Genomic DNA, 13501 nt, shown 5'->3' on the forward strand with positions numbered 1-13501 from the left:
GTTATAGTTGCATTGTTTTTACGAAACATATTGAAAGCTTCAATAACGGTCAAACGACATATGCACAGGAGGAGAGGGCGTATGAAAAACGTCCACAGGTTACCTGAAAATAAGATCGGGCACTTTTAAAATTTCCAGCAGCGTATCGCAAACTCCGGCTACGTCATCACGCCAGGGTGATGATGATTGGCCGGCGGGTAAATTTGAAACGCAACACATCCGGATAAACCTTGTCGGATAGACCGGTGTGGTGCTGTTCTCACTTGAGAAATTTTATTTTCAAGATATTATCTTCAATCACATCGTTTCACACACAAGGCTGAACATCTACACACAACTGTAAGTGGCATTACACGGTAGTTTGCTTTTATTAAACTTTTTATGAAATGTTTTTGTGTTGAATGACGAGTTGTTTATCTGGTTGCCATGCTGAGGTAACGCAGTGAACACAAAGTAACGAATGCTCATGTTTATCGCTAATACGATATCTCAATAATAGAAATCGTTGTTGTTCACCATTGAACATACTGAGGTAAATTTAGGGACTGATGTTGTCTGACTCTGCCGTCTTACGAACACCCCAAAAATGGGTTTAGCCATGCGATTTTTCAATTAATTGTATTGCAGCTTTTTTTTTTTTTTTTTTTTTTTTGTGTGTGTAGATATTGTATGTATATTTTGTTGTTATTCATAATTCTATTTTATTGCATTCATAATTTTACGTTAGCGGATTTTACATATTCATATTACCATATTGGCCACGCCCCCAAACATTTGGCGTGTCATAAAAGCCCCGGATGTCTTCTTTAGAACTTATAACATTGGCATGTTTAGGATCATAGATATTAACAAAAGTATACTAGTGGGAAACCAATGTTGTTGTTTTTGTTGTCTCCTCCCCTACAATGGCCGATACCGATATTTAGAGAGCAGGGTGACCGATGTAATCCTGATAAATGCATGGTAAATTAGATATACGTCAAATTGCTTGGAAAACAAACACCAAACATACTTAAAATGTTTTGTTTTACACCAAACATACTGAAAATTCAAAACGAACACTAAATAAATATACACTTCTGTTAATCAGCCATCGGCAAATGCCAATAATTTCAAAATGTCCAAACACTTATGATTTTCTATCACCTATGTTTACTGCAGTTGACAAATTAGTTGCTGGCAGCTAAATAGGTTTAATTATCCTTTCTCATTATTTGAAGTTGTGTATATATGGTTTATATTGTTCTGTGATGCAGGAGATGGAGACTGCTGTGCTGAATATTTACAGCGTTTTTGAAAATCTGCAGTCGCAGGTTGAGGTCCTCAGTGAGAGCATTGAGCCCCGTAAGTATCTACCTTCTGTGGTCTGAACTTTTTAATGCCATTCTTGCTTAAACATAAGTAAATGCCTGCTGTTGTACTATAATGTCTGAAATCAGTCCCCCTTGTTTTGAATATCCACTAACATGTGGTTTTGTCTCATTGTCAGAGTTCATTCAGATGGCCCTGAACTTTGAGGACTCTCGTCGCAGATGGCTGCGACTCGAGCAGGAGCTGAACACATGTAAAGAGTTTCTCACCAAGGCCGAGACTGAAAGAGGGGCACTGGAGGTCAAGCTCAAACATGCCCGGAACCAAGTGGACATAGAGATCCGTCGGAGACAGAAAGCTGAGGCTGATTGTGCGAAACTGGTTAGTAGTCCATATTTGATTTGGAACCTAAAAAGAAAGTTCTGTTGTCGTGTACTCTCCAAACTCATCATGTTGTTCCAAACCTGGTATGGTTTCCTTTTTTATTCAATGAAATACAAAAGAAGAATGTTAAGTACTGACATTCTTAGTCACTCATTCACTTTCACTGTATGAAAAGAGGCTGACATTTTGGCATTGATTGGATATAACCTGACATTTCCATGTCCCTCTCTGCAGGATCGTCAGATCCAGCTAATCCGGGAGCTGCTGGTGTCAGAAGGTTCAGGTAACAGCATCAAATTAAATGAGGAGCAACGTTCGGCCCTGGCCTTTCTGAATGCCCGTTCCCAGAATCACTCAAACCTCAACACTAGCCGACGGTGAGAGAAGGCCTCCACAGTATTGTTTTTACCATAATTGCTTTATCTCAAAACAGTCATAAAGCATCTTTCACTTACAGGATCTTCTCTGAAAAGACATTAATCTGATAAAAGACAAGATAATTAGTACATTTTCATGACTAAATTATGTTGCTTACTGCTGTGAAATAAATACTTGTCTTGCCTTAAAGGGATAGTTCACCCAAAAATTTAAATTCTCTCAATTTACTCATCCCCATGCCATCACAGATGTGTATGAATTTCTTCTGCAGGGCACAAAGATTTTTGGAAGAATATCTCATCTCTGTAGGACCAAGTGAATGGTGACCAAAACTTTGAAGCTCCAAAAAGCATAAAGGCAGCATAAATGTAATATTTGACTCCAGTGGTTTAATCCATGTCTTCTAAAGCGGTCCAATGGATTTTGTGTGAGAACAGAAGAAATAAAAATTTTCACAATAAATCTTGACATCAGTCTCCTTGGTGATCATGATTTCAAGCTCAATTACACTTCCCAGCACTAGAAGCATGTGCAGAGCGCTCAATGGCGCTAGGAAATGTAATTGAGCTTGAAATCTTGATTCAAGAACTTCAGAAGACATGGATTAAACCACTGAAGTCTTAAGGATTAGGTTTATACTGCCTTGATGTGTTGTTTGGAGCTTGAAAGTGTTGGGTAGCATTCACTTTGCATTGTGAACTTTCAGCGCTGAGATATCTAATACAAATCTTTGTGTTCTGCAGAAGAAAGTCATTTTCTCGGATGGTATGAGGGTCAATGATTGGAGAATTTTCATTTTGTGTGAATTATTCCTTTAATTTTGTTTTCAAAATTGGTTTCTTCCAGACTGACCACCATTGATGAATCGGCCTCCATCCTGTCAGACATCAGTTATGATAAAACTGATGATTCCTTGGTATGCCTCCCTTTTTTCCTTGTTTGAAAAGATAGGAATAATTTTCATTTGTCAAACATAGTTAGGAGAGGGTGAAACCTTTTAAAGTCAACATGTGTTGTATTTATGAATGAAACAGAATATTCCAAAAATTGTATCCATAGAATAGGGAGGGGTCTGAAAATAACAGAGCTTGGCAACGGAAGTTATTTTGGAGGCAAAACAAATTATTACATTTTGAAGAAAGTGTACAAAGGCAACCTTTTCTTCCTCTGGGATAATGTGTAGTGATGAATCATTTGAAATAAAACCAGGAATGTGTTTTAAGAAAGGGGTCATTTTTTTATTTTATGTTGCCTTTAAAGAAAGTCAATTCAGTGTTTGAATTTTATTGTGTTAGCCTCAGTTTATTGATTTCTTTTGTGCTGGTTTTAATTTAGGACTGGGACTCTTCTGCAATCAGGACCATTCGTCTCAAGAAACGACAAAAGAGAGTAAGTTTACCAACAATGCCACGTTTAAACAAACTAATCCCAAAATTGAATCGATGTATGATAATTTATTCTACCCCAATATAGCGCTCCTCCCGAAACCATACAGAAGGTCCCCCGGCTGCTGCCAAGAGATCCCGTTCCACCGGCCGCACTTCTGAGAAAGTAAGAGCAGTTTACATAAGGAGATGACCGACTGCTTAATATTAGGGATTGAGTATCTTCAGGGTGAAAGCCCTCTACTGGGTTTTAATGTAGGCATTATGAGTAAAAAAAAAAACTAATTCAGTTGCTTGGTGAATGGTCAACTTCTCAAACTTATTCCACTGTGCTCTCTGCAGCCACTTTAAGTGTGGAAATAAGTAAGTTTTATCTGTTCTCAATACTTTGATGTTCCGTTTGATATCAAGTCTGGCTGATGCAGCTAAAAATTGCATGTCAACATTTTTCTGTACCCTTTTTGAAGATGTTGTGTATATTTCTTAATATTTATGGACTTGCTCTGAAATGGCTCAAAGTGGATTCAAAATGTTTAAAGCAAGAAGTAAAATGCAGTAAATATCTAGTTAATCACAATCAAAGCTTGTTTTTCATTTTCAACAAATTAATGGAAAATGCAGTCCTTTTAATTTATATGTACCAATATTACAATACATAACGATAAACAGTATAAATTATACTAAAATATATGGCAAAATGCCATGCAGCATCTTCTGTGAAAATGTGTCGCAAATGAATCCGTTCACCAATCGTCATTCAATTAATCAAACAGAACATCTGTCATTACATGCACACCAATATATGCTGATAACTACCACAGATCAGTTAAAGGAATAGTTCACCCATAACTGAAAATTCACATTTACTCGCCGCCATATAATCCCATCTGTGTAAGATGACTTCTTTCTTCTGCACAACAAAGCTTTTTAAAAGAATGTCTCCAATCTTGGTGATTTTAATGCAAGTGAATGGTGGCCAAACCTATTAAGTGCCAAAAACCCCATAAAGGCAGCTCTTGTTAGAATGTGAAAGTGGAGATTTATAGTTAAACAAGTTTGAAAAATGTATCTGTTTCTCACCCAAAATCAATGCATTGCTTCAGAAGACATAGATTTAACCACTGGAGTCATATGGATTACTGTTATGCTTCCTTAATGGGATTTTTGGAGCTCGAAAGTTCTGGTCACAATTCACTTGCATTATATCGACCTATAGAGCAGAGATATTCTTCTAAAAGTCTTTGTGTTCTGCAGAAAAAGAAAGTCTTACACATCTAGGATGGCATGAGGGTAAGTTAATGATGAGAGAATTTTCATTTTTGGGTGAACTATCCCTTTAAAGTAATGACAACATAAACGAGTGTTTACATGACAAATCATTGTTTTATTCTTAGCTTTTGGCATCAAAATGTAAAGTGGCATGTGAACAACACTCTGGATAAGCTGGTAGGAATGCCGGTAAAGGTGTTTACTCGCAACGCGAAATTTGCAAAAATCTATATCTTTTGCTCGTTTTTCCGCTTAAACAGTTTATGACCGTACTCTGATAAAAGAACCTTGTTTAATGTGTTTACTTGACCGTATTCACTGTCGTAGTAAGAATAATCGGTGTAAGATTGAACATGTAAACGCACTCGTACTCAACTGTCGCCAGACAAGGAAGAATCATTAATCTAATCTGATGATGCAGTTTTCTGGAAAATTAATGGTCAAATAAAAAGCACATTAAATCATGACTGTTTTACATTGCCAGCAAAATCACTGCCAATATTTAATGGAAATTTTAAATGCCACCCAGCCATTATTTATACCACCCTGTGTCTTTCTTAAATGATTGGTTATAAATTGTTTTACAATTAATACATTATTATCAGGGTAATGAATCTCTGGTGGCAAAGACCACAGTGACCGTGCCCACGAATGGAGGACCCATTGAGGCTGTTACCACAGTGGAAGCTGTTCCCTACTGGACCAGGAGCAGGCGAAAGACCGGTAAGCTTACTTCAGTACTGCAAACTAATTATTCTCTTGTGAGAGAGCTGGAGAAGTTAAATTATTCTAAAGGGCAGAGTCATTGATTGTGTGATTTTTGTTATTGACTGAAGAATTATGCACAGGCTACTGTGTGTGTGCTTATAAATATGCATTGAAGGGAGCCATGATATGAGATTGCAGAAAGAAAAGAAAAAGGCTTTGTTGCATTTAACAGTGTCAAAGATTAACTTGAACCATTTGAAAGTGGTTTGCAGTATGGAAGTGCGAGAAGTGGGGGGGGGGGTCAACTAATCGACTAGACCTCTAACAACTGACTAGTCGATTAATCGGGTCAACTACTAACATTCATATTTTTAGTGGTGTGGTAGTGCTGTTATTAAAGCAAAGTGCTGCATCAACAATACATTTCAAGACGATCACTGTCTGATGTTAAATACTCTGCTGTGAGTAATATTCCCATTATTGATTCGGGAGAGATGACAGTTTTTGCTGATCCTGTCTGACACTGCTTGTAGTTGCCGTAAAAAAGGTTTAAAGTGCTTGCTTTCGTGAACTGGATGTTTACCCACAATATCTTGCACTTCTGAATGTGTAGCGAGGATTGCCCTGAAATATGTTGAAGCATGTCATTCTGTGTTCAGGATGTGTATAAGAATTATTATTATTTTTTTTACTTTGATAGTTTTTTGCAATAATATGTTATAGTTATTTAGCCTATTTATTGGTTGAATATCCATTAGTGGTCAATCAATATGGGCTTTTCAATAGCCGATACCGATATCTTGATAGCAGGATGGCCGATAAATGCTGAAATACAATTTAACAACAGCAAATCAGATGTGCAAAAAACTTCTAAAGTTAAACAAACACTGATTGGCAAAATGGACAAATATTCATTCGGATTAATCGGCTTGACCGATATATTGGTCTACCACTAGTCACCATGTTGAAGCGCTTAGTATATATTACTCTTAAATGTGTCTGATAGGGGTCACGTGAACATAACGGAGCCTAATTAGACATTATTATGCTTCACTAGTCGATTATGAAAATAATTTCAATAAAAAATTTTGCCCATCCCAAGTTTGGGTGTTTTAAATAAATCCTTTGTTGAATCTCCAAACCAACTCTTAAAAAAATGTTGGGAGTGGACTGCTTTGCACACTGTTTTACTGTTGTTTCTCTTAAACTGCCCATGCCTTTGCAGTACTAAGCAATGTTTTCTCTCTTTGTTCTTTAGCAGGTCTGGAGTGGGACACCGCTGACACTGATTCTGTTCAATCAATGGATGTGTTCAAGCAGCCCTGTCAGCCCGATGGAGGTTATAAGGCAGAGCCCAGCACTCCCCAGGGCAACGGAGGCTTCCGTCTGCATGAGTTTGTCTCCAAAACGGTATGATGTGCTGTGACTATACACTTTTCTGTTTTACATTGCTCTATATGGGGTGGCTGTGGCTCAGGTGGTAAAGCGGGTTGGCAACTAATCGCAGGGTTGGTGGGTCGATTCCTTGCCCACATGACTCTACATGCCGAAGTGTCCTTGGGCAAGATACTGAACCCCAAGTTGCTCCCAATGGCAGGCTAGTACCGCCAGGACTGGCTAGGGATGCCACGAAATTTCTGCTTGGTTTAATATTTTAATAGCCACCTGTTAAAAGTACCAGCAATACCGAGTACAGATTCAATCCTGTTTCTGCGGGCTGTTTGTCTACAGCCGGCAGCTTGTTACATGTGCATGTGCTCTGTATAGAGTGCTCGTTTCCTGTACTGAACGCAGCAGACGTTAATGAATTACGAGAGTGTTAACAGATGGGAAAAAAATCTGTGCCGTCTTGGCCCTATATTAATGCAAGCCATTAATGTATCATGTGATGCAGACAGGACAGAAATCTTATACATAAAAATGTCCGATCAGTGTGATTTGTAAATGCAGCATAATAGATGTGCTTTAATAAGCCTATTAATAAAAAACCAATAATGACAAGAAAAAGTGAAAAGCAGTCACTGTCCTTAGCTGGATAACTTCAGAAGCTTTAAGCCCAAAATTTAAGTTTGTATTATTTTTCATTTAATTACTTTTTTTGTTTTCATATCACAATTTTAAATGATTAATTGCTGCTGTTTCTAAAACACTTACTATTCTCTATTTTATTACTAGCTCTTGAATAATTATTATAAAAACATGAAGCGATGTTTAGGAGAAACACTTGAAGGCTACATTAATTTAATTTGTTAATATTTATATCACTATTAAACTTTTTAAATAAAGGTGTGTCTTGAATTGCATATTTTTGTTGTGGTTGGGGTGCTGTGGAGGAAAAAATTCTATAAAGGGGTGCCTCAGTTTAAAAAAATATATATATTTGGGAACCAATGCTCTCTAAATTTCAACAAAACCTCATCTGTCTCAGCCAGTTTCACCTTGATTATCAGTTTAAAAGCTTAAATCAGAATCAACATTCAATGAATTCACAGAAAGCCAATGTTTTTAATTTTCAAGATATAAAAACACATTTACAAGGTCATTGAATGTAAAATGTTGTGACCGCAGCACTGGCACCAATTGGGCAAAAAGAAGTTCCTTCAGATGGCCTGAAGAAAAATTATAGATGCAATTTGCCTATATTTAAAGGCTCTCTTTTTTCTCAGGTGATCAAGCCAGAGTCTTGTGTGCCATGTGGTAAAAGGATCAAATTTGGGAAGATTTCTCTGAAGTGCAGGGACTGCCGTGTTGTGGCCCACCCTGAGTGTCGTGAACGCTGCCCTCTGCCTTGTATTCCAAGTATGGCTGGAACTCCAGTCAAAATCGGAGAGGTGACTTTATGAAGTTTTGACATGGTTGCATTTTAAGCAATTGAGTGTTTGTCAGAGCTCTTGTTCTGTATTCTGTGCTGATTATTGATGTTAAGGTAAAAGGCTAATGTTGGATTTATTTCAATGTGTCAAACTGGTTCCCTGATTCTGGTGTGGTGTTCTTAGGGCACCCTGGCAAATTACGTGTCCAGCACCTCTCCCATGATCCCTTCACTGGTGGTGCACTGCGTTAATGAGATTGAGCAGAGAGGCCTACATGAGGTGAGTGGCTGAATTCAGCATATTTTTGGCCTTGAAACAAGAAAAATAATGATTACCTTTTATATAATAGAGCATAGGACAGTAAAGGAATATTTCCCCCCCAAAAATAATATTTTCAGTATTTACTCACCCTTATTTCACTCTAAACTAGAGGTTGAGCAATAGTGGATTTTTCCATAAACGATAACAAAGGTGGTGGAAAAGGCTGATAGAGTTAATCAGCTGATCATTTTAAAAATCTATTTATTAGATAATAAAAAATAATCTTAGTCATTCCATACTATGAAGGGCACAGACATAGAGGCTACAAGTGTCCAAAATTTATAATATCTCAAATGCAATACCAAAATCTAACTTATAACCAGAAAATTGTTGGAGGACTTTTCTCTATAAATTAGCCTAAAATTCTGGATTTCACCACATAATTTTTTAAAATTATTATACTTTTGGGGGGATTTTTCTCCCCAATTTGGAATTCCCCAATGCGCTCTTAAGACCTCGTTTTGGCATAGTGACTCGCCTCAATCCGTGTGGCGGATGACGAATCTCAGTTGCCTCCAATGTCTGAGACCGTCAATCTGCACATTTTATCACGTGGCTTGTGGAGCCTGTTATTCTGTAGAACCAAGTTGGTATAAGTGTAGAATAAAAAAATATATATATTATTAGCAAATATTGGCATACATTTTTGCAGATAACTGATAGTTCCCAAAAGCAAATTTTGGCACTGAATAATCGGTTGAACCGATACAAGTTTCTTTCTTCCATGTAATACATAATGAAAAATGTGAAAAGACTTCACAGCTTTTTGCTATATAATGATAGTGAATGTTTACTTTGGCCCGTCAAGCTCAAAAAGGTGAAAGGGAAAAATACAAAACTCAGTAAAGTGTGTCCCCTGTGTTCTAATTACCTGTGTATCGATTTCGTAGACTGGGCTGTATCGACTTTCTGGCTCTGATCGAGTTGTAAAGGAACTGAAAGAGAAATTCCTGCGTGGAAAGGCCATTCCTCTGCTTAGCAAGGTGGAAGACATACATGCCATCACTGGTCTCCTCAAAGACTTCTTGAGGAACCTCAAAGAGCCCCTGCTAACCTTCCGTCTCAACCATGCCTTTATGGATGCTGCAGGTTTGTGCTGGTCTATGATAGTACTTTTTTAAAGATGCCACATTTTTCCCAAGTACAATAAACCATAACTAGTCACCCTGTTCTCATAGAGCTGGCCGATGATGACAACAGCATTGCGTTGATGTATCAGAACATCAGTGATCTGCCGCAGCCCAACAGAGATACTTTGGCCTTCCTCGTCATCCACTTGCAGAGGTAAATGGCAAACTTTGTCTCTGCAGAACCTAGTTCAGCTATCTTGGTTCCCTTGTCTGCTTTGTTACCTGTGCTACTTGCCAAAAGTTGTTAATTGCAAAAGCCAGATTGACCCGATATTTAAAAGTCAGCACTTTTCATGGTAAGGAATTTAAGCAATGAGACTGAGTACATTGAACTTGAAAGTTACTGATCTTGACTGGTATCTTCAGAGTGGCCCAGAGCACAGACACAAAGATGGACATCTTCAATCTGGCTCGAGTGTTTGGACCTACAATAGTGGGGCATGCCGTGCCAGACCCAGATCCAATGACCATGCTGCAGGACACAAAACGCCAGCCAAAAGTAAGTGCCCATGGCAAATTGTATTTTTTTACATTTGTTTTTCTAGTTTGCGAAGCCTTTTAAATGTTTATATATATATATATATATTAGTGGAGCTACAACTATTTAGCTGACAGTCTTTTTGATGTGATGCTGAAAAGCTCTGTTTAAAGTCAACTAGAAATTAAATGTACTTTCTTAATGCAGTTCGTGGTCTTATGGTGAACAATTTATTCCAAATAAAAAAAATTTGTAATCTTTCATCAAAATGGAATAACTTTGTCTGCCTCAGAAACAAGTTTTATTTTCAGTTGTTGTCACCAATCCCTCTTATTCAACTCCTCCTCTCCAACCCCCCGTCATATAGAAGCTACGCATAGCTTACTGCGCTGGTCCATTCTATTAACATGAACACCCAGATTTCTTGATCCAGTCAATCCTCTGTAGATATTTTATGTTGGGTTTTTTTGGTAGAAATACTTTTCCACTGCATGTTACGGTTCGACTCAACTCGCTTTTTCTGAGCTTGCATTTCCACTCGCCAGTTTAGATAGCGTCCATTTGGTCGAACCACTTCCAATTTTCCTTGATGGTTCTGTTGTCACATTTTTATTTTTCCCTACACTGTTGGTAGGTCCGGGGGTAGCCGTGTGCGGCCAACCACTGATACACTTCCTGAAAGACTTTTTGTTTTGCTCATCGCTAACGAGTGGACCGTCTGCACCTCGTTTATTGAATACGGCGTGGTCGTGTTTTTGCACACATCCACTTATTTTTTCACAATCCGAAAGTCGCGTGAACAATTGATACTGCTATCACTGTTGATGTTGCATGTCGGAATTCCAGTGATGCTGGTAGTGACCATTCTCTCTGACCAATCAGTCATCTGCAGGATTTTGACATTACATTTAGTATCGCCTCGGCTTGCTTGGAACCTCGACCGAGGTGGTACTAAAAAAAGTACCAGCTACTATCCACAGTGGAAAACCCCCAAAAAAGCGAGTTGAGTTGTTCCGTGCAGTGGAAAAGCCCCATAAGTAGTTTACTCTAGAGGTAGGCAGATATATATTGGTTTTACTAATTAATCAGTGCTGATAGTTTTTTTTTTTTTTTGAACTATTGGTTATCAGAAAAAACATTTGCCAAATTCGTTTTTTGACAACAATAAATCGATTTCTAAAAACCATAGGCCGATTATATTGGTAATCTGCCTTTTCCACCACCTTAGTTATCCTTTCGGCAAAATCCACTATCGTTCAACCTCTAGTTTTTTGTAATGTTTAAGTAAAATGCTCAATTGTTTTCAGGTGGTTGAGCGTCTATTGGGTCTGCCAGTGGAGTACTGGAGCCAGTTCATGATCAGCGACAACGACCAGGCTCACAATGATCACATGATTATTGAAAACTCCAATGTCCATGCCACTCCTGATCAAAAAAGTAGGAATTTCACATCCAAATGTTAAAGTTTAACTTTTTATAACCTCCCCTTAATTGATTTGAATAACAAGCTATGATGTTTTCTCTGTGCTGTAGCGAGTATGTTTGGGCCCCTCACGACCCCAGACCAGCAGATGAGCAAGACCCCGTCATCCAGCTCTCTCTCCCAACGCATGAAAAACGCAACTCTCAACGCAATCACTCCAAAGTATGTACAGCCCACGGATGTTTACTGCTCTAAGTGTCACAAGAGTCTTTACTGTTACTACGGTTAGGATTTTTATTTAGTGGTAGGGTTAAGGTTCGAGCTTGGCAGAGGGTTTCTGTGGGACTAAGTAAACACGGTGTGTGAATGTTGCATGTGACTCTTGCAAGATTTTGGGCAAGCCGGATGTTTACCTTCTGTTTGATGAGTGGCGAGCTAACCATTTTGAACATCCGTCCCTGTTTTCAGGTTTGCTAGCAGGAGCAGAGCTGCAGTTGGTGTCCCTCGCCAGGGGAGCTTCTTTGCTTCGCCTCTTCTGAAGTAGCCATGAAGCGATTTATTTCTCATGCCTTTTATTGGGAAACAGCTGCAATTTATAACATTATCCTACTTAATTTGATTTGTCCTCCAATAATGGCTTCCAACCATTTTAACACTCCTTTTTATCTGTTCAGTATTTTCTAGTAACATTTTGTATTTAATTCACTTTTTAAATTTTTTAATGTACTGTTAACATCCTCAACCAAAGGGATGGACTGATACAAGCTTTTCCAACAGTCCATTAATCCTCGTAAAAATAGCAACAGGAACCATGTTAGTTTGGGAGTTCTTTGTCAAGAAACCCAAACCTGACAGAACAAAAATATGATTATACTATGTAAAATATTTTGTATGTAGTGTAATCTGCAACTGTAATCTTGTGCTTTACATGAATCCACAAGCTGAATCTCAACATCTTCGAGGGTTCAAGGCCATAGTGTCCCATCAGATTTAGGTATTTTAGAACTCTGTTTTAAACTCATTTCATGTTTGATGTAATATAGAATTAGAATGTGGAAATTGAACAATTAATTTGTTTTATATATACTTGCGCTTTGAGCCCTCTGAGATTTGAGAGAGTAGTGATTCAGGATCGTATGAAAAAATTGAAGGTTTATTACTATGCAAGTGGTATGCAAAAACACTATTGGTTGTTGTGATTGGGCTTTATATTTTTACTTTATTTTCATCTTTCAGCTTCATGATTATGTTTTTGATCGTAAATGCCCATATTTTCGTAGATTTGGCTTTTATTACCTTAATTTGTCAATATGCTGTTTTGAGCGCCGTTTTATTGTATTCAAAGCTACCATATTTAAATTAGAAACAAAATATGGTGTCCTCTGTGAAATGACTTTATCATTAAGGACTTCATATACTTTGTCCAATTTGTAAAACGTATACTGACTGGAAGATTTTCATTGTATTAAGTAATTTCCTTTCAGCAGAACAACTCCAGAAGGGAACAGTGGAAACTGACCAGTAGTTGTATGCAGCACAGACCTGTCAAGTATTTTTATTGTTTAAAAATGACAACCTGTAACCAAGTGGAACATTGATTGGGGCTGATTTAGCAATTCCAATAACTTCATCTTGAGTGGTGTGATACTTTTGTAAGACTTGTGCTGTTTGTAAAATACAATAATTTTTGCAAGTGATTTGAGTCAGTGTTTTTCAAAATGAAATGCATTTGGGGTTTAAAGGTAGATTGAAGCAATATCATCTGTGCAGTCCAACAAATGTTCACATTTAAAGTACAATACAAAATAACTGAGACACAAAGTTTGCCCAATGTTAGAAGATTGGGTTGATGAATTAATGGATAAAGGGAAGAAGTAATAGATATCAAGTCATTGAGGCTT

General features: G+C 37.8%; 1 protein-coding gene across 2 annotated transcripts; it reads left to right on the forward strand.

The window, feature by feature from the left end:
- The first annotated feature begins 225 nt into the window (after positions 1–225).
- LOC127618947 (rac GTPase-activating protein 1-like) lies at positions 226–13465 on the forward strand. Of its 2 annotated transcripts, none has more exons than XM_052091650.1 (17): positions 226–339; positions 1257–1344; positions 1490–1692; positions 1930–2072; positions 2920–2989; positions 3409–3462; positions 3547–3624; positions 5333–5450; positions 6694–6845; positions 8102–8266; positions 8432–8527; positions 9460–9658; positions 9748–9853; positions 10066–10198; positions 11485–11614; positions 11711–11822; positions 12069–13465. In XM_052091650.1, exons 2-17 carry the CDS (start codon positions 1260–1262, stop codon positions 12142–12144), a joined length of 1920 nt encoding a protein of 639 aa, XP_051947610.1. In that variant the 5' UTR covers positions 226–339; positions 1257–1259; the 3' UTR covers positions 12145–13465. The 2 variants fall into 2 exon arrangements, with proteins under 2 accessions (XP_051947610.1, XP_051947611.1); XM_052091651.1 differs by having other exon boundaries at positions 6697–6845.
- The last annotated feature ends 36 nt before the right edge of the window (positions 13466–13501 follow it).

The sequence above is a fragment of the Xyrauchen texanus genome, chromosome 25, assembly GCF_025860055.1.
Source record: "Xyrauchen texanus isolate HMW12.3.18 chromosome 25, RBS_HiC_50CHRs, whole genome shotgun sequence".
In the NCBI taxonomy this organism is placed as follows: domain Eukaryota; kingdom Metazoa; phylum Chordata; class Actinopteri; order Cypriniformes; family Catostomidae; genus Xyrauchen; species Xyrauchen texanus.